General features: G+C 41.1%; 2 protein-coding genes across 5 annotated transcripts in view; both read left to right on the forward strand.

Moving 5' to 3' along the window:
• Positions 1–21,667, forward strand: part of LOC110058345 (uncharacterized) — a 46,718-nt gene that overhangs the window by 22,619 nt on the left and 2,432 nt on the right. The window contains exons 1-3 of one of the 4 annotated variants that reach the window (XM_089283174.1): positions 10,953–11,073; positions 17,369–17,592; positions 18,136–18,408. In XM_089283174.1, the coding sequence (XP_089139300.1) occupies positions 18,210–18,408 (199 nt within the window). In that variant the 5' untranslated portion in view covers positions 10,953–11,073; positions 17,369–17,592; positions 18,136–18,209. Of the gene's footprint in view, positions 1–10,908; positions 11,074–17,368; positions 17,593–18,135; positions 18,409–21,667 lie in introns of those variants that run through there. The other 3 variants (XM_089283173.1, XM_089283170.1, XM_089283171.1) reach the window with 3 other exon arrangements.
• Positions 289–2,879, forward strand: LOC149117435 (uncharacterized). Its single transcript, XM_089283166.1, has 3 exons — positions 289–914; positions 1,685–1,807; positions 2,400–2,879. Exons 1-3 carry the CDS (start codon positions 783–785, stop codon positions 2,523–2,525), a joined length of 381 nt encoding a protein of 126 aa, XP_089139292.1. The 5' UTR covers positions 289–782; the 3' UTR covers positions 2,526–2,879.

A 21,667-nucleotide genomic window follows, 5' to 3' on the forward strand; every position in this document is an offset into this window, starting at 1 on the left:
AATTCTGTCTATATAATAAAGCAACCAAAATCTAGCCGCTGATCAGCGGCGAGATAATCTTGTCTGTTATCAAGGGGACGGAAATCTCGCCGAAGATCAGTGGCGAGGTAATTATAATGGTAATTGCACAAGGGACACAGGCAGCCCAGACCTTGAATATGCTTAATAAGTGACGTTATGCGGTTGGCGATTGCGTTACAATTTTAGCCGTTTTTAGCCGTTTCGAATATTGCTGTAAATACGACGTGTAGAAAATAATTTAAGTTGAAATGGCTGACCTTATTGCGTTATTTTGATGTCTCTGTGTTCCTGGAGGCGGTTTTGAGCCATTTAGGCGAGTTAAACTACGAGGTAAGACACTTTATTTAAATTATTTTTTATATATAGGTACCATTTCCCGTCTATTTAGAGCAATTTCCTAAACATTTTCATACACTGTCTAAAATTGTAACGCAATCGCCAACAGCATAATGTCACGTATTAATCGTATTCAACATCTGCGCCGCCTGTGCAGTCAAGATTTTGGAAAAAGTTGAAAATGCCATTCTACCATAAAAAAGGACCGATTTCTTTTACTACAGTGCTTTCATGAAGCTTTTAGCTGTCCTGTGTACTTGACATAAACAGGCATGTTTTATATCAATTTGAGATTGAGGTGACAGCTTTGTAAAATGAGAACTCGCAAGTCTCCCATTCATTTGCATTTCGCGTGTTGATCGAACACAAGCTCACTACTTGTCGGACTACGTTTGGACTTTTTGGAGTTGCTTTTTTCCTTCAAAATGAGTCGTAAATGGTGCACCTATGCTGACTGTGTTCGAGGTTATGCCAGTGACAAGGACGCTTGGCTACGGATGTACCAAATTCAAAACGAGGAGGATGCCATCGAAATAGCATCAGCTTTGTCGGTCCAGGTAATTACCAGTAAGCTTCAAAGACTTTATACTCTACCATACCATTGTGTGTTGTTTCGTAGAACGTAAATGTAGAGCTCCCCGAGTTTTAATATATAAATTTGAACCCGTTTTAATACGTGCGAATGCATCTACTTCTCATTACTCCCGATGGAGTATGATGGAGGCGCCAAGCTAGCTCGTGTTGTCTACATGCACTGAGACTAACTTCTCATAGGCCCGGTTTAAGCCTGGCGTTACCAATCGAACACAATCACAATCACACAAAATCGCGCGAGTGGGTTCGATTGAATTAGGTCATGGCACCCAATCCAGCTGTCTCAGAAAAAAAGGGAATCGAACAAAATCGAACGTTTGACTGATAGGTGAATTGTAGATTTTTCTTTTGTAGTCGATCAAGTTCGATTGCGTCAATTAAAATCGAACGAAATCGAACCCTCTTACTCAGTCTTTTTGTTTTGGTTGTGCTCGATTATCGATTCAATTGAAAGCAATCGTCCGAATAAGTTCAACTAAGTTCAGTTAAGTTCGATTGCTAACGTCATGCGTTATTGATCTATTTTTAATTCGGGCAACATGTCAAGCCTAGGCGGTCTCGGAGCTATTACAAAGGACCAGTGAGTGGTCTCAGTCACACACGAGGGTTGGTACGGGTATAGAAATAATTACGTCTCTCACGTATCTTTCTCAAAATTTGTTCTCGATGTGACGTGGAGAATTGAAATTTACTCTCCGCATTTTTTTCTTTTCGTTGTTGTTGCATCGTTCAGGAAAGTAGGCGTGATAATGGAGCGGCCAGGAAAATACAGAAACAGGCAAAGGACGGATTTTATCCTCATACTACAGCTCGCTCTTGGATTAGCGCTGCACCGCCTGGTGTGGATCTTAATAAGGTATTTCATACTTGATTTATGTATGACTCAATTCCTATCGATATCGAAATAGAAGTAGATTTAGAAATCGATATTGCAAAGATTCCCCTATTGTTGTTACAAACTGTTAATCGCGTGATAAGTACGTTAGAACTTCGTGTTAACGTGCGAATACATCCGCTTCTCATTGCTCACAGCTGATTTGATGTAGACGGCTGTATTTGTAGGCGAACTTATCATAAGCGACAACCAAATATGTTAGTGAAATTTAGAAATTAAGACCTTTTCCCCCCATTTAGAGCATGGTAAAAAATGGCGTCTTTTCTTCCTGGTGCGAGGTCATCACTGACTCGGATAGTAGAATGGTTTTACTCCCGACTTTATTCCGACCCAGCATTTAGGTAATCGTTAAAATATGATAGGGATGTGTGGGGTCTTGGAACGAAGTTGTGTATCAAGTGATCGCTCTCAGTTGCACCCCCCCCCCCCCCCCCAATGCAATCAAGAACAACAAAAAAATTATTGAAAAAAAAATTTTTCTCTAAAAGTACCTAACAGATTTGAGAGTGAAGCAATGAACACAATTATAATATTTCTTTTTTACACCGTTTAGATAAGTCAACGTAGTAGCGGGGTTACCAGGAAAATGCCGAAACAAACGAAGGGCGGATTTGATCCTCGTACTCCAGTTCGCTCTTGGATTAACGCCTTACCGCCTGGTTTGGATCTTAAGGTATGACACACCTGGTTTGTACATCACTCAATTCCAGTAGTGCCATTCCCACCTGAGGAGCAGTAAGTAAAAAACGGAATTCTCCAAGATGGTGGAAAATAAGTGGGTCAAATGTTCATGGATGGGAGTAAAAAATGCCCCGTTAAAGAGAAGGCAAATTCCCCGTCCTCGAGGAAAATGTCACCAATCATGATGAAATTAAGGTGTTATTCATCAACCGGTATGTTATTGGTTTACATTGGTGTTTATCCTTTCATATATTATATGGAGTTCTGTTTTAATGCATATGTGATCATAAGGAGATGAAATGACTGAGAGATTTTACAAATTTACAATAAGAAACGAACGAACGAGCGAATGATAGATGGACACACCAGAAGTGCGAAAAGAGAAGACGAAAAAAAATAGAAGAGCGGAAGGAAACTTCGCGATTCTAACATACCAGTCATATGATCGGTGCACTGAGTTCTGTTCATTGACAAGTATATCTAATTCGTGCAAGGATCAAGGAGGTGAATGACAAGTGGGGAATATTAAGTTGAATCTTACTTATTTAAGCGTAATTTAGAATAACGTAAAGGAATTGTAAAATCAATTTGAGTGTAGGACTTTCTTAAGATCCAGCAAAGAAGTTCCAACGAAAGAAAGCCGTCTCAGCACTAAAGTCGAGATCGCTCTAATTTGCCATTAACAGACAGAATTTCCTTGCCGCTGAACATCGGCGAGATTTTGGTTCCTTTATTATACAGACAGAATTACCTCGCCGCTGAACATCGGCGAGATTTTGGTCGCTTTCTTATACAGACAGAATTACCTCGCCGCGGATCATCGGCGAGATTTTGGTCCCTTTATTATACAGACAGAACTACCTCGCCGCTGAACATCGGCGAGATTTTGGTTCCTTTATTATACAGACAGAACTACCTCGCCGCTGAACATCGGCGAGATTTTGGTTCCTTTATTATACAGACAGAATTACCTCGCCGCTGAACATCGGCGAGATTTTGGTTCCTTTATTATACAGACAGAACTACCTCACCGCTGAACATCGGCGAGGTTTTGGTTCCTTTATTATACAGACAGAACTACCTCACCGCTGAACATCGGCGAGGTTTTGGTTCCTTTATTATACAGACAGAACTACCTCACCGCTGAACATCGGCGAGGTTTTGGTTCCTTTATTATACAGACAGAACTACCTCGCCGCTGAACATCGGCGAGATTTTGGTTCCTTTATTATACAGACAGAACTACCTCGCCGCTGAACATCGGCGAGATTTTGGTTCCTTATTATACAGACAGAATTACCTCGCCGCTGAACATCGGCGAGATTTTGTATCCTTTGTGATACAGACAGAATTACCTCGCCGCTGAACATCGGCGAGATTTTGGTTCCTCTATTATACAGACAGAATTACCTCGCCGCTGATCATCGGCGAGATTTTGGTCCCTTTATTATACAGACAGAACTACCTCGCCGCTGAACATCGGCAAGATTTTGGTCCCTTTCTTATACAGACAGAATTACCTCGCCGCGGATCATCGGCGAGATTTTGGTTCCTTTATTATACAGACAGAATTACCTCGCCGCTGATCATCGGCGAGATTTTGGTTCCTTTATTATACAGACAGAATTACCTCGCCGCTGAACATCGGCGAGATTTTGGTCGCTTTCTTATACAGACAGAATTACCTCGCCGCGGATCATCGGCGAGATTTTGGTCCCTTTATTATACAGACAGAACTACCTCGCCGCTGAACATCGGCGAGATTTTGGTTCCTTTATTATACAGACAGAACTACCTCGCCGCTGAACATCGGCGAGATTTTGGTTCCTTTATTATACAGACAGAATTACCTCGCCGCTGAACATCGGCGAGATTTTGGTTCCTTTATTATACAGACAGAACTACCTCACCGCTGAACATCGGCGAGGTTTTGGTTCCTTTATTATACAGACAGAACTACCTCGCCGCTGAACATCGGCGAGATTTTGGTTCCTTTATTATACAGACAGAACTACCTCGCCGCTGATCATCGGCGAGATTTTGGTTCCTTATTATACAGACAGAATTACCTCGCCGCTGAACATCGGCGAGATTTTGTATCCTTTGTGATACAGACAGAACTACCTCGCCGCTGAACATCGGCGAGATTTTGGTTCCTCTATTATACAGACAGAATTACCTCGCCGCTGATCATCGGCGAGATTTTGGTCCCTTTATTATACAGACAGAACTACCTCGCCGCTGAACATCGGCAAGATTTTGGTCCCTTTCTTATACAGACAGAATTACCTCGCCGCGGATCATCGGCGAGATTTTGGTTCCTTTATTATACAGACAGAATTACCTCGCCGCTGATCATCGGCGAGATTTTGGTTCCTTTATTATACAGACAGAACTACCTCGCCACTGAACATCGGCGAGATTTTGGTTCCTTATTATACAGACAGAACTACCTCGCCGCTGAACATCGGCGAGATTTTGGTTCCTTTATTATACAGACAGAACTACCTCGCCGCTGAACATCGGAGAGATTTTGGTTCCTTTACTATACAGACAGAACTACCTCGCCGCTGAACATCGGCGAGATTTTGGTTCCTTTATTATACAGACAGAATTACCTCGCCGCTGAACATCGGCGAGAAAGAGCGTCTATATATGTTAATGTTATTTCGCATATGAAAGTAGTATTCACATATTGAGAACATGGCGTAATTTTTGCTGTTCTGTATATTGAAAGAATCACATATTATGTGTTTGTCTGAACGCCGGATCAGAAAGTTTGAAAAGCGTTCAAGTTCGAGTCATGGAGAAGAGCCGAATAATTGTGCACTTGCACATTGCCGTTGTAATATTGCGGAAAACTTTGAACGGAAAACTTTGACGACCTCTTTCAGGATTCCCTTGCTTTGAAAGCCTTGGCACTTCGAGCTGTATGTGTGGGGCTCATTGTTGGCCAGATTCAGAGTCAGGGACAGAAACTATCTTAGCGTCAGATTCATCTTCAGAATCTCCAAGGCCACCCTGATGGTTTTTCGTGGCAGGTATAGAACCGGGCTTCCTTCGGTTCAGCTCAAAACACTCAACTCCTTGAGGTGTTTTTCACAAGGACAGAATTGTTGGCGCTAGCTGTCGTTGATTCTCTCGTCCTCGTGAGCCAAAAAAGAGGCCGAGATGAAACTAAGTCGTCCTCTGTAGCTGTGGGGGATTTTTGCTCTCGGCCGATCCGAGCTCGCTTAAGTCGAACAGTTTCCCCTTCTGCTCATTGGAGATGATTATAGCAAATTAGTCGCTTCGCGCCTCGTTACCTACATATCATCTGAAATTTAACGCGCGCTCATGCATGCATTTAACGGATTTCACGGTATTGCATCATTGCAAGACATCTCAGATATAAATCATAAACGGACTTTTCTTTTCAATGTTTTAGTGGAAAATGTGGAAGACCTTCTACAGTTAAGTGACGAGTATCAGGTAAAACAACACATATTCGGCATCGGGCCATATTTCCCACGCTGCTGGAGCTTATCCCGGTTTCTGTAGCATCAAGCAAGTAGAAGTATTCCTACCCGCTCCCTGTTGACATGCTAGTACACCGCAGGGCTTGCATGGTACCCCCGGTTCTCATTTATACACTTGGGTCAGTAGAGAGAAGCATTGTTTGACTTATGTAAGCTAGAAGAGGGTCGAAAACTCAAATACTAAAGAAATGTAAAATCATGATGACCCGTGACAAGCCAAACAGAGGACGGTGAGCCTATGAAAAACATATTGTAAATTACCATTTTATTTTACAGTTTATTTAACAATTATTCCACGGACGCGCGTTGGATATTTATGGGTTATTGACCAAGTGTGAGATCAAGATGGCTGGATATTGGCCTAGTTCTTTTTTTGCGTATTTATGGACCAAGACGGAGTCTAAGTCCATAAACACGAAAAAGAAAAGGCCAATATCCAGCTATCTTGACCGAACAGCTTGGTCAATAAAGGAATTATAATATGGCTTTCGGGCAAATTTTTGCGGGACACGGCGCGTAGTCCTGAGCGGGCAAGATAGCTCCATCTTGCCCGCTTGCGTAGCCGATCACAGCGCAGGATTTGATTCATCTTCCCCGCTTACGGAGCTAGCCATATAATAAGAGATGGTAGTATCCAACAAGCTAGCGCGAGTGGAATAATAGCCTCCATTTGGCGCGAAAATACTCTCGGATATTTGTCCGCGGACATTATCTGTTCCAGGAAGCGAAAAGTTGTGAGCTTTGAGGAACAGATAATGTCCAAGGACAAATATCCGAGCATATTTTTGCGCCAAATGGAGGCTATTGTGTTTATATCCTTGAAACATTTTTTGCAACACGCGCAGTTTTGAAAATTGGTGAATATCCTCGGATATTCCCCAGTTTTAGCTGGGGAATATTCGGTCACGTGTCGTGTTTAGACCAATCGCGCGCGAGCGAAAATATTTGGTGACCCACTTTGGACTGGGAGAGGAAAGGACAAGTCTGTGTTCAAGCCCCGTTACCTTGGGAATTATCTCCACTTTCCTTGGCATACATGATACAGCTGTTAGGGTGACTGGGAGTATATCTACTCTGCCCTAGATGCATGGATGCTAGTCATAGCAAAGGTACTCCTACCTCTCCCCGTTTTCGCTGAGGTCATTGTCTATATTTTGCCTCATTAGCGGGTACACTTTTAGTGGAAAGGGAACCATCAGATACTAGAAACAAATTGACACCAAAAATGTAAAGAGCTTTTGAAATTTGAATGGTAATCTGCGAAAATCGAGCTTTAAGCTCTGACTGAGAAAGACTGACGCTGAATTCAGCCAAGCCACATCGTTTCTTGCAGAGCTACAATCTCGGTCAGAATAAAACAAGAAATACGCCACCTCTCCCCCCGAATCAATGATGAACCGGCGCTAAACGCGAAGCGTGCCATTTTCCCCATCATTGAAATAGGTGGGGGGGGGGGGGGGGGAAGGGGTGGTCTTAGCATTTCATTTAAATTGTCGACGTCCAAGATTGTAGGTTTCAAATGACGTAAAACCTCTAAGGCATCCGCGGACGCGAGACATTCAGTGGACAGTTCTTCTCATTGTTACCGAAAGCCAAAATGGCGTAAGATCACGGTCATGTGATTACCTGTTGCGTACTAATTAGAATGATAATAAAAAATCCTACTCAGAAAGGAACAAATATGGAGCAAATGTAGAAAAAATAGAACGCATGTCAAATAAAGAGAACAATAAAAGAATAATTGGGCTAAACACTGACATATAAATTAATAGGAAGATTTATAAAAATATACCAGCAAAAATATAAAAATATATAGGAACAGGAGCCATAATCGGGGACAGAGACCGTAAGTCTCGGGATTCGCGCGCACCTATGATATGGGACAATTTTTCTATTTTTAGAACAAATTGCGCCATCCTGACGTCATATATCCGCGCGGATTCACGCACATGTCAGGGGCTCTCGCGTGGATGTTGTCACGTTGCGTGATCAAATGGTGAGAGTTAGAGATTCTCTTGCGTATTTTTCACAGCGATGGCAGGGAATAAGGCAGGGAATACGAACCAGGGCGCTTATATGTAGTTTAATGCTCTGAGCTAACGGAAAAGGTGGGTTTTTCAGGGTCGAAAACAAGATTTCAATCTCGCGCTGGGAATGAATAATAAGATCTGCTCACGCTAGTTGTAAGCTCACGCGTATGCTTAAGAATATAGCAAGAAAACTCTCTACTCTGGTATCGAGTTAATTTATGAGTTTCTCAGACAATGTTTAATCATAACCAAAACCAGTTTTGATGGTTTCTTATTGTCTCTGCTTGTTTGGTGAGTTTGCAAAGGTTTTTGAAAGGAAAGTCTGACGCGTACAATTAGCTCATTTGCATAGTGCAGCTCGTGCACTTTTAAGTCCGAGTCGGTGTTTTCAATTGTCAACAAATCTTGACAAAGACTTCTTTCGTTATCTTTTGTGTTGAGATGCTGCAACAAATTTCACGAATGCAAAAAAGGCTACTAACATCATGTGTGTTTCTTCAACATAAGCATAGTGAAGTTTTACACTGCGAAAATGAAAATAGACAAGGAGTTTTTATAACTCGATCAACAAAATCGAAATCGTTACTCCAAGTTGATTAAAGAAAGCGTCATCGTAACTTTGCTGATTGTTTCTGCTTTATTCACATATTTTCAGCTTAGCTTTTAATATGTTCTCAAACATTTATCAGTCTTAAACATATTTAAAAACTATAGAGCTATTGTTTGAGTTCGATGTACGCTTTCACACGAAAGTGCGGCGGAAGTACAATTTGTCATGTTTACTGACTGTACAAAACACGCATCGGCGGGCGCTCTCATTCATCGACAACAGAGAATTTACTGGATTTTTACACGAATAAAACTGAGCGGTATCTACGGACGTAAAGTTATTAAGCCTCGATGAAACATCAAGCGTTGCTTACAATTCAAGCGAAACTCAAACTAGCAATAGACTATTTTACAGTTGTCTGCTCAGTGACCTGGCCTTTGTATGGCAGCGAGGCTAGAGTTGACCTTGTTTTGATACAGACCTCACTGCTTTTGTTGTGCAAGTTGTTCTGATACTAACTAGGTGCATTTACATGACAAAAGCAGTAAGGTCTGTATCAAAACAAGGTCAACTCTAGCCCCGCTGCCATACAAAGGCCAGGTCACTGAGCAGACAACTGTAAAATGGTCTATTATTTTGTTTTACTTTTCGGTCGCGATAGACTGACAAATTCCTCGCAAGCGTGTGGCAAGAGGAGCTATGAAACTATGAAGTCCTGAAGCTCTGCTATATCTAAATATATCCAGCTAGTTTTTTGCTGTGTAATAGAAAAGCTGTTAATCTTCAACATATGTGAAATTTAAAGTGGAGTAATGTACAGCTCATGTAAAAGAAGCATCAGTCGGAACACAACTTGGTCAGCGATATATATAAGCTTACAGCGGACATACCTAAATTCGACACTGTCTTACTTCACTCAAACTGGAGCAGCTTACGACGAAAATACTTAAGCAAAACTCCAACAGACGTAAACGCGTTGAGTTGTGGGGCAAAAACATGAAACATTTCGGGAATTTCGGACGCCATTTCCCCCGCGCGACACCCGCAAAAATCCTCGCAGCATGCACGCGCGTGTGCCGCAGGTGATGGCGCAATTTGTTCTAAAAGTAGAATTATTGTCCCATATCATGGGGACAACCCCAATACTTAAAATGGCGCGTGCTTACGGTCTCCGTCCCCGATTATGGCTCCTGATAGGAAATTAAAAAATATGGCACAGAAATGTAATGGATGTATCACATAATTATTTAAGTTGTTTGAAGATTTACTGGAAAGGCGTGCAACACTTTGTGTTATGTAATATTGAAGGAGATATTACATTTTAAAAACTGGAATTTTTCTAAAGATAGTTAATTGGCCATGCCTTTTCAGTATTCAAAGTTGATGTTGTGTTTGGCTGGATCTCAGAGTGAATAGTTTTATGCTGGTGAGACACTTTTGAAAACAAGGATTCGCCGATACATCTTTCAGAAGAGAGGCACTTTGAGATGTGGTCGAGTTTCGTAAATATACGGGACCCGGTGTAGATCTAATCTCTAACCTTTATTTACTCTCGGCAGTGTTATAGTACAAGTGCTAGTGGGGCCGAGCAAACAACTGAAACAAGTAATTCAAATTGAACATAACATTGTTCGTAATGATACCGTAAGCTTGGGTGTTTGTCACTCAAGGTGAACAATTGAATCAGATCAAAACACTTGAAATTTCTCTTTAGTAGCACACACCACAGTACAAGTGCTATGCATCAGTCAATTCCAGAAGTGACCATCCTTGCTCGAGCCGACCCGCGAACATTTTCGGGTTGGAGAGAAATAAGAAGGTCAAATGACCCTTCCCCGGCCTCATCTGAAAAAAACGCTGCTCAAAATTTGATAAACCATGATGAAAACATGTTATTCACCAGCATTATTTTGCCTGCTCAGCAAGATTGTGTGTTCCCTGTGATTTGATCACGATTTGTGGTCAACGCGTGATGAAAATATCAATATTCGCGTTCTCCGCAAAAGGTGAGACCAAAACCAGGAAAGTGCCAAATGTTCCGGGGTTGTCTCGCGGGTAGGAAAATTCCTAGTCTCCGGGCAATAATAAAATTTCAAATGCCCCACCCCCAGGGATTTTAAAGATTTGAGCTTATGTCCGGCTATTGGCCCCGGGGGTATGGGCACTGCTAAAATTAATTGCTGCTTTACCATTCTCGTCCCCATAGCCCTTCTCGTGACAAGGCGCCGCCGGCTAAGAGAAGCGAAAAGGGCTATGGGGACGAGAATGATGCTTTACGACTGTGTGTGGCCTGGGACCGAAGAAGACAGAGAGTTTCGTGGAAAGGCGGGAAGTGGATTGCCACGAAGAAGAGAGTTAGCTCTACGACCACACGTCAAATGGCTTCTTACAGCAGCTATTCGGGTGGTGAATTCGACCTTGATGAGTTACCAACACGAAGTTCACCTGGTAAGCCTTTATATTATTAATCTGACATGCATGTTAAGCTCTTCCACATCGCATGTTTCTGTAATACTGGTGTAAGTAATGCCATGTCTGTGGAGTTTGATAGCGAACGCCGTGGACGTTCCTCGCTGTCGCGTGGCTTAATTTGTGATCGATTAGTCAACTTGTACAACCCAAATTATTTTGACCTTAATGGAAGTGGAACTCTTGATTCTTGGCCTGTTATTTTTGTTTTTTGAAGACTTCCAGGCGTAATCACCTAGGCCAGAGGCCCGTTTCTCGAAAGCCTTAGAAACTTTTCGGACCCGCAAAGCTATCTATAGATAATCTGTATCTAAAAACAGAGAGCCTTGAACGCTTGAAACTTCTTATATGAAGAGAACCTCTGTCCATATTAAGAATATGTGAATAAAACAGCTCTGTAATCATATGGTTTGAGATTTTGTTACGGTTTTCCGGGTGCAAAAACTTTTCGGGACCTTCGAGAAACGGGCCCCTGCGTGCCCGAAATTGCGAAACCACAGAAGTTGAAACACGAGTATGACATTATCAAGCAGACATACACTTACGTCGTTGTTCAATTTTATTGTAGAACTGTATTTAGTTGCGAGGTCAGACAGTGATATTTGGTTAGTCAAGTTCCTATTGATATATCAAATATATGTCTGAAAAAAGTCATTTTCTGTCAATGAAGCTTTGTTAACGGATATTTTTAACTAACAAAATCCTTGAACTTCAAACAGTACGCTTCGTAATAGGAAATGAATGGGAATCCTGGAAAACGTTTTGTTGCGAATCAGCCTCGACATTTCATAACTTCTTCATAATTTGGGCTGTCAAGACCTTTCACTTAAAAAGTCCATATCAAATTTATTTTTACAATGACTTAAGGAACTCTGGCGCGCCTGTTGGTCTAAAGCTGTGATCGTGGGTGCTTACCATTTGTCAGAATAAACCGGTTGGGATGAGCAAATCAGCAAACCAACCGAATGAGATGGCGCTTACCATTTTCAATTCGATTTCTGGTAATTGTTTTCGGCTGATCATGAGAGACTGGACACTGGAAAATTTACCAAATGGTAAGGAAATTTCCGCCGTTCCGTTCCGAACGGAAAAAGAGGACTACCTCTGAAGGTAGTATACAATTTCCGAACGGATTTTCCGGAAAATTACTGTTCCATTTGACTTTCAACCGAAATTTCCGGATTTTTTTGCGAAATGGTAAGCACCCCGTGACTCCAGTGAACCTGTAACGTAACGCAACGCAATTGTTTTCGAACTTGAGACATGGTCGGAACCTGTAGAAAGTGTGGCGACGATACGGGCAAAACCCGTCAGAATATATATTTTTTTATCGAAAAGATATAAAAAAAAAAAAATTTTAAACCGTAAAATTAATTTAGCAAGTTTTCGAAACCGTGACAAACTGTATCCCGTGATATTTTCATGCTAAGCTTACACAGGCTGATTCATCAAAGGGCATGAAGAGAAAAACTCGAAAACAAGTTGACCACATTTTTCATGGTCTAGACTCTTACACGCCAAAGAATTGACATCATAAGGTTCAAAATTTGGCAGTGAGACTGCTCGATTGCAGCCAGTGGTTCTACTTGAATTTTTGAAATTTTGTAACGTAATTTCGAGGGTTTAATAACAGTGTAGACAACGGAAAATGTCGAAGATATGTAAAAGACGACATAAAAATTGCAACGTTTTCAGCGGAGTATCAACCAAGAAAAAACATTTACGGAACCTCGCGATATTTGAACGTGTTTATTGCGTCCCGTGAAAACTAATAAGGAAAATTGCACAAAGAAACATGGAGTTAGCATGTGATGAAAGGAACTAAAGTAAAAGATAGAAATAATCGAGCGAAAAGGGAGGTCCCATCAGGCGGTGAAAATGCCAACTGATGAACTGCAATAGACCTACAATCGTGGACAAAAGTCCTTGGGACACTTAAGTGATGTAATGAATTATCTTTGTTTTAAGCTTTTTAATTTTTTTGCTGACTGTTTTCATACAGCTTTTTTAACTGAAGATAAAAAAAAATTACTCCAGACTTGAATTTACTGTTAATTTTAGGGCAGTGTGTAAACCTGTTTTTCGAAAACATGATTCACCCATCGAATTTCAACAAATCTGGGCGGTGCCTTGCAGAAAGTCTTCAGTTTCTAGCACCTTCCAAGACTTACATTGTCGTGAGCCATCATAACCACTCTTTATCAGTTTAAAATGCTACTATCATGATACCAAAAAACTGCTAGGATCACTGGTTGTGACACAACAGGTTGCCATAGTAACCGCAGACCTGCTAAATTTGGCTTTAAGTGCTAATAATTCAAAAATGGCCTGACTAGTGAAACTCAGTTTTTATGATTGAATTGTGATAAGCATGCGCGCTAAAATACACCTTTTTTTCAGTACATGGAATTCAGAGCCACCTTAAATTTCGGAAATGTCACGTGGTTATGGTCGAAAGGACGAATAATGTTAAGAAAACCATGATTCACGTCAAACAATCTCGCCCATGTACTCTGGCATGTGAACGTAAAATGTAGTCAATTAACATAACATGAAATTAACATGTAGTGAAAATGTGTAAACAATTCACCGGAAGGCCACAAAACTTATCAGAGTAAGGTTATTAAACTGATTATTGTTGACCTATTACGGGCGAATCATGATTTTAATTTAAAAAGAGGTCCACACACTCTACTGAAATAAGGAAACCAGAAACTGTAAGGGACCGCATACGATAAACGCTGCTGACGTAGGATCTAAAAGAGATCTGATCAGCCAAACAAATGTATAAAGACAAACAATAGACTGCACTAAAAATAGACTGAAATAGGCTACGCTGTAATCAAGTCGTTGAAGAGAACTTAGCTTATAACAAATTCAATATAGAAAACCAGCCTTTGGTTTTTACCTCAGGATAAGTCATTTCTTGGTTGAGGTCCACGGCTAGGAGGTCCCCAAATAAATCAACATCCAAAGAATCTACATAGCGTCAGGAAAAATTGTAGTATACACGAACACGTTGGAATCATTTCCAATCAATGCTTCATTCTGAAATCAGTCAAAATCAATTAATTTTATAACACGGAATAAAGCTCACCTTCATCCTTCAGAAGGAAAGACGAATTTCTGTTGCAATCTGCCGCCTCTGTTTCATCCATGTGTTCTTCGTAACTCGTCAGGCGTTCATTCAGTCAACCGAGTAAAACTGGGTTGAGTAGCGCGCCTATCGGGTACCTGTATAAGCAAGCTCGTCGTAAACAGTTGGGTCACTGTTTTTTCCCAGGTCTTTCCATCCCTAGCCCTTGTAGACCTTCCAATTGATCTACAATTAAGATCTGAAAGGGATCAAACATGCAGTTTTTCCCTTGTCAACTGGTTTGGCTCTTGTATAAAGTTGCCAGGTATTGTGGCACAGAATCCTGCAAAGAGCGTCAGAGTAGGACGGCAGGCTAGTAAAAGGAATATTTATTCATACGACAACTGGAGACGAGTTAGATGAACCACGCGATCGAAGATTACCATTTAGTGCTCCGTCTTGCACACCAGGAGCGTATTTTTAATGTACTTTGCAGCGTTGTATATTGTCCCAGCAAACCGGCTGGCAGCAAAAGATGGCATACAACTCCCTTGAAACAAATGAGAACATAATTGATGAATGTAGCGATACTTCCGGTGAGTTGACAGCACTGAAATTCGTCTGATTTGAACATCTCGTGTTCGGTTCAGTGTAGCCAAAAGACCAGCCTGTAGAAATTTGCTTGCTAACTTTGACGGAAAAGGAGGAAGCGTAAATGTGCGTTCTACTCTTCGTTGTATTAAAAGATATAACTACACCTATTTCGCTAATGCCAGGAGTTGCTAATCAACTGAGTGAGATGGGAAATTGTACATGTGGTGGTTAGTACATGTACTTTCGTGAGAAAATTATCATAGTAAACAGCTATATGAAGTACTAACTGCGGGGGTTCCCAATAGGTTTGGCGGGATGCTGGATTTGGCCTTTTTTCGCCGTGCATTGTGATATTTGGGATTTGAGCTGAAAACAAGGGCGAGAAGCGGGAATTACAATTACGAGTGGGAGCGGGATTTCGTGTTTTTATGGGGTTGGGATGTGGGATTTGCAAGGGGAACAGAGCGGGATACGGGATTTCAATTCTTACGTGACTTCAGAAATTGTTATTGACCAGCACAAAAACCACAAGCTGGCAGAAACGAACCGTACAGCTGTGTCAGGTTTCAAGTAATGAATAGCAACCGCTCTGTACCCTGTCAGATTCTGTCAAACGTATCGTCCATTTCCGACATTTTTGATGCTTGCGTCTGTAACCTAGCACGCGAACGCAGACGTATTTCCGGCTGTCGCTTGTCCCCGTCGAAAATAACCTCTGTGAACCCGAGCCAGGAAACGATTTTTGTGACGTAATGACTTTTGTTTCTCTTTGGCCAATCAGATTCCATGATAGAATGAAACTCGAGTGCTCCTCGCAGCGAATACCTCGCGCAGTAGTTCTGGGGCTACTTGAGCTAAACTGTGATTGGCTTAAAATTCCTACGTCACAGAAATCGTTTCCTGGCTCGGGTTCGCAGACGTTATATTCGGCGGAGACAAGCGACAGCCGCAAATACGTCTGCGTTCGCAGGCTATCTGTAACCTTGATCTCCCGATCCTTTCTAGTTTTTCTAGTCTGTCGACCTTTTCCAAAGCGCTTGGCTTGTTTTGGCCAGGATGGCCACACCAGATGGCGTTGATAGTGATTTACCGAACAAAGTATGCGACATTACGAATTGCGTCACCGTATATTAGACCATATTACGAAAAGGATGTGCGAGCAGGAATGCCTTTATTCGGAAAGAAAAGTTCTGAGCCCAGACTTCAAGTTAAGTGAAGACGCTGAAAGAAACTGTCAAGTGTGTTTACGGGCCATCTCTTGAATATGGGAATGAATAATCTCTTTCTTTCAATGATACGTGGACAAAAGGAAACAAAACAGTAAACGTTTAATCATTTGTGCTTACTTATCTGCTACCCATTGAATTCTTTTGTAATGTTTTATGCAATATCTTGTTTTAAAAAGTTTGTGTCAATAATTGAATTAATTATTAATTTAAAAAAATTTATGATTAACGCAGAAACGTCCTTGAAAAGTAGGCGGGAGCGGGATTTCCAGGCAAAAAAGGGCGGGATGGTGGGATTAACAGGAAAAAATGGGCGGGAAAGCGGGATCTGGAAACCCTATTGTGGACCCTCAACTGCTGCTAAGGCCGGCAAAGCTTCGCCTTCAGTTGAGATATTTGTTCCGACCTAACTTATTTAAACTTCTGCACATCATTTTCTCCCTTATTCCTTGATGATTCTGTTTGCCAATTCGACTAACATTAAAACACGGTCATGAAAGCGCCCATAGACGTTCATTGTCTATATTAAATGCAAATTGCAAGTTGATTTTTGTGCCGCTTAATTTTAGTCTTTTCATACACGATGTTTCCAAGAGATCAGTAGTAACAGCGTAGCGTGTTCTAAAAACAGAGTCTCCTCCAGACATTGACTTCCTCGCTCAAAATTGTACAAAAATGTTGTTTTAGCCGGGGAAAATGTTTTCTTTTGTTACTTTCGTGACTACTTTCTCGCTATCTAGTTCAGTGAACCGAATCAAGCAAGCATTCGTTGCCGGTTTTACCCTAGGGAAGGGGGTCTCCCTATAATATTAGTGTAATTGGAGATTCCGCCCGAAAGGTGCACCATTAACAGGCTGGAGGTCTATTGAAGGGTAGGGAAGTTTCACAGCGTGGAAAAAGGGAGGGGAAAACTGTTATTTAGGTATTTTAAATATGGTATTTATCTTTCGCGAGGTAAAATATTTTATATGACGTTTTAGAGTCAGTTGCCAGTTTAGGGCAGGGGTAAACATCCTCAACAATTCCAGATTGCTGTCCTCTTTTCCTTTAGTTCTCGGAGCAAAGCAGACAGTACACTTACCCAGCCACCCAACTCACCCACTTATGATGGGTACCCATTCGCCTTTGCTGAGAATGGCTGATATAGTTAGAAATATTTTTTACGCTGTAGTTTCGTTTTGTTGAATAAACGGTCTTCTGGGTGGCCAAAGATGGCAACCACAAGTGTCTGCTTCCACTGTAGACTATGAAAAAGTATAGTTAGGCCTAGAGCATAAAGTGCCTTTCAAAATGTCTTGCTAAGAGGAGACTTACCAAACGTCCAATTCATCCAAGTATTATTGCCAAAAACAATTTTTTACCTCTCCTTTGTCTACAGTTAGGATATAACAAGAGTGCCACTTGGTATGGAAGTATGATAACACGTTTTTTGGGCCGCTTAAGTTGTTATCCTTGTTACAACAATCCAGAGGGAAACACGCTTGCAGCGACGGAGTTTGTCAGACTCCTAGAGGACTCGGGATCTGTTACAGCAAAACAATCCAACGGGAAGACAGAGAATACACAGTTCTTGGGTCCAACAGTAGAGTTTAATCCACTAAGGTACTCGGAACGTACCCGAACATAACCAGAATGTAACCAAAGAATATTTTACAAGGCACGACTATTTAAGCCGAAAGCACAATTATGATCTTGCACAAAACAGCAGGTGTTTGGTACGGTCAATGAACTGGAACAGTAACCTGTAACTCAGAAACGCAAAACGAACTAAAACAAATATATCTATGTTGGATTTCTATATTTTCTCATAGCGAAAGCGAATATGTAAAACGTACTTAATCATCTAATTTTCTCTCCTCACAGAAGGCCGCAAAAGGGTTGCTTTTTCTGTGGGAATGGTACAAAAATAGGTTGAAGTTTTGACCCCGGGGACGGAGACTCTCCGCATATTGAAAAGACCCCCGGAGATCTTATTCCTCCCGGTTTTAAGCCCTTCTTCCCGTTTTCCACCACCTGATACCACTTTTCTTGTTCCCACCTCTTGGAGAGAGAGCATTTAATATTCATTCTAAAGTGAAGTTTGAGCTAAGTGTGTCAAGCCTCCATTAAAAGTCACATAAATTGGTTTCTCTTCTATTCAATCAGAGCCCCCCAAAAAAGACGTTCGTGAAGACCAGAAACTCAATCATCGCTTTTCTAAGCCGTGGGAAGATAGTGACATGATTCTTATTGTGGGAAATGAGAAGTTTCATGTTCATCGTGTAATCCTAATTGTGAACTCGCCAGTGTTCAAGGCCATGTTCAAATCGGAATTCAAAGAGGCTACAGCCAACGAGGTTCCATTGCCTAAGAAAAAAGCCAATGAAGTACTGGACTTTCTGAAACAACTTTACGTGCAAGAACGAGAGGAAATAACTAGTAAGCATTTTTATTTCAGAATAAAAACTAGCGATAGAAAACGACGTTTCGATCTCCCTGAGATCATTTGCATCTCACAAACCACACTTCTAGTAGTATACAATGTCGGGTATACGTGCCGACACCTCTATCAGCGCGTTGAGGAACGCAAAGGATTGTCCTCAATCGGGAATCACATTGAAGAGCAACATGGAACAGTCGCAAGTGATATATCTCGTGATTTTAAGATCTTGAGAAAATGCCAAAGTAAATTCGACTACCTGATCTACGAAATGCTCTTTATAAAGGTGCTAAAGCCAACTTTGAACAAACAGTCAAATTCAATCCGTGCAAAGTTATTTATAAAGTTTTTTCTACAGTATTTTATTAATTTAACACTTACATTTTAGCGCTTGTATTTACATGTTTTATCGTTGGACATTCCATTCTCACGCCCTAATTTGTACTTATATATGTATATTTCATTCACTTTATCTACAACTTGAAAATGATCTCAGGGAGATCAAATCGTCGTTTTTTAATCGCTAGTTTTTATTCTGAAATGTGTTTCAAAAAACTACTTATAAGAAGCATTTTTATGCAACCAAAATTATCTATGAGAGGTTATGACAAGTGTACAAGACCAATAGGTAGTTAAACGCTTTGTGTCAGGGTCGGGATTGAATTCCTTAGGTAAATTCACATTGGTTGCTGTCAAGAGATTATCCAGGTAAGAGAGTGAATCCCCCGCATAAGCCTCATACCCAAGGTAAGTTATTGTTAGTCATGGTTCCTAGTTCGTCCGCGTATGTTACTCGCGCGTTGCGGAGATGTTTTTAAGGACGATTTGTTTATGAGTCGCCAAGGACGAGGACAGCGTCGATTAAAAAACGACTTTACATTCAACCTACGAATCTTGCTAGAATTTACGTTCATTCTGTTTGTCTATCACCCTCAGAGATAATTTAAACATAATATGTGCTACAGCGGCAGAATTGGAAAAAGAAATTTTCAACTGAATTGGCCGTCGTATTTCATGTTTTCTAGAATACGCAGAATGTGGTTTTTGTATGCTGTTGTTTTGTAAGACTGGCAAAGAAATCACGACAAAGACTTGTAACGCATCCGTACACAGCCATTGTACATTTTGACGTTGCTGTTGTGTTTTGCTTATTCTTAAACTCTATAAAACAGAGTGAACGGTAGGAGAATGAACAGCCGAACTAGCACAAAGCAAGCGAAAGCCCGGCTGAACAAATAGACGGCTGGGAGTGCAGCAAACATCTGTGCTATGAAACGCATTTTGAAAACCATATTTCCCGCCATTTCTTCTCAGGCCAGATTCGATATATCAATATTCTACCATGGCTCCGAGGCCCTCAGGACAAACTTCTATACTTGGTGGTGTTTTCTTTGTTTCCAAGTGTCTTTTGGGAATCGAGGCACAAAGGAAACTTAAAACATTTACAATAGACCAATTTCGATATATTAAAATTCAGCCAGGAGCCATAATCGGGGACGGAGACCGTAAGTCTTGGGATCCGCGCGCACCTATGATATGGGACAATTTTTCTATTTTTAGAACAAATTGCGCCATCCTGACGTCAAATATCCGCGCGGATCCACGCACATGTCGTGAGCTCTCGCGTGGATGTTGTCACGTTGCCTGATCAAATGGTGAGAGTGGCGAGATTCTCTTGCAGATTTTTCACAGCGATGGCAGGGAATAAGGCAGGAAATAAGAACCAGGGCTCTTATATGTAGTTTTATGCTCTGAGCTAATGGAAAAGGTGAGTTTTTCAGGGTCGAAAGCCAGACTTCAATTTCGCGCTGTGAATCAATAATATTTGCTCGCGCTAGTTGTATGCGTAAGCTTTTGCGTTTGTTCTGTAAAGAAAAGTTATGTAAGAAAACTCTTAAGTCTGGTATCGAATTAATTTGTGAGTTTCCCAAACAATGCTTAATCATAACCAAACCCTGTTTTTGATAGTTTCTTGTTGTTTCTGTTTGTTTGGCGAGTTTGCAAAAGTTTTTGAAAGGAAGGTCTCATTTGTATAGTACAGCGCGCGCGTGCACTTCAAATCCGAGTCGGTGTTTTCAATTGTCAACAAATCTTGACAAAGATTTCTTTCGTTGTCTTTTGTGCCGAGATGCTGCAACAAGTTTCACCAACGGCAAAAGGCTACCAACATCATGTGTGTTTCTATAACATAGTAAAATTTTACACCGCGAAAATAAAATAGACAAGGAGTTTTGATAATTCAACCAACAAAATCGAAATCGTTATTCGAGTTGATTAAGAAAGCGTCATCGTAATTTTGTTGATTATTTCGCTGTATTCACCTATTTTCAGCTAGGCTTTTAATATGTTCTCAAACACTTATCAACCTTAAACATATTTAAAAACTAGAGATATGATATGAGTTCGATGTACGTTTTCACACGAAAGTGGGAAAGTCCAATTTGTCATGTTTTGCTGATTGTACAAAACAGGCATCGGCGGGCGCTCTTATTCATCGACAACAGACAATTCATTGGGTTTTTACACACAAAAAAAACTAAGCAGCATCTACACACATAAACGTTACTGTCACTTACTGGGCCTTGATAAAATATCAAACTTTGCTTACAATCTAGGCCAATCTCAAACTTGCAATTATTATTATTTTTTTACTTTTCGGTCGAGATAGAGTCTGCGAAATCCTCGCAAGCGTGTGGCAAGAGGAGGGAAACTTTGAAGTCCTGAAACTTTGCTATATCCAAATATATCTAACTAGTTTTTTTTGCTGCGGTTTGGAAAAGTTGTTAATCTTCAACATATGTGAAACTTAGACTGGAGTAATATGGAGCTCTTGTAAAAGAAGCAGCAGAACACAACTTGGTCCGTGATATAAAGCGGCACATAACTAAATTCCACACTGTCTTACTTCACTCATAATGGAGCAGCTTACGACGAAAATACTGACATCCCAGTAAAATTCCAACAGACATGAACGCATTGAGTTGTGGGCCAAAAGCGTCAACCATTTCGGGAATTTCGGACGCCATTTCCCCACGCGACATCCGCAAAAATCCTCGCAGCATGTACGCGCGTGTGCCGCACGGGATGGCGCAATTTGTTCTAAAAATAGAAAAATTGTCCCATATCATGGGGACAACCCCAATACTAGAAATGGCGCGCGCTTACGGTCTCCGTCCCCGATTATGGCTCCTGATTCAGCCTAAAACAATAGACCTCAGTACGAAGCCCTGGGGAATAACTACAGAGTTTGTGGGGTTT

This window comes from Orbicella faveolata, unplaced genomic scaffold (genome assembly GCF_042242905.1).
Source record: "Orbicella faveolata isolate gen_17 unplaced genomic scaffold, um_ofav_v1 contig_12, whole genome shotgun sequence".
Taxonomy (NCBI): domain Eukaryota; kingdom Metazoa; phylum Cnidaria; class Anthozoa; order Scleractinia; family Merulinidae; genus Orbicella; species Orbicella faveolata.

Bases quoted from the DNA above. Each gene is read 5' to 3' on its own strand.
- LOC149117435 (XM_089283166.1), top strand. From the start codon at position 783: ATGAGTCGTAAATGGTGCACCTATGCTGACTGTGTTCGAGGTTATGCC. The intron at 915-1,684 runs GTAATTACCAGT...TGCATCGTTCAG, and splicing joins CATCAGCTTTGTCGGTCCAG to GAAAGTAGGCGTGATAATGG. The intron at 1,808-2,399 runs GTATTTCATACT...TACACCGTTTAG, and splicing joins CTGGTGTGGATCTTAATAAG to ATAAGTCAACGTAGTAGCGG.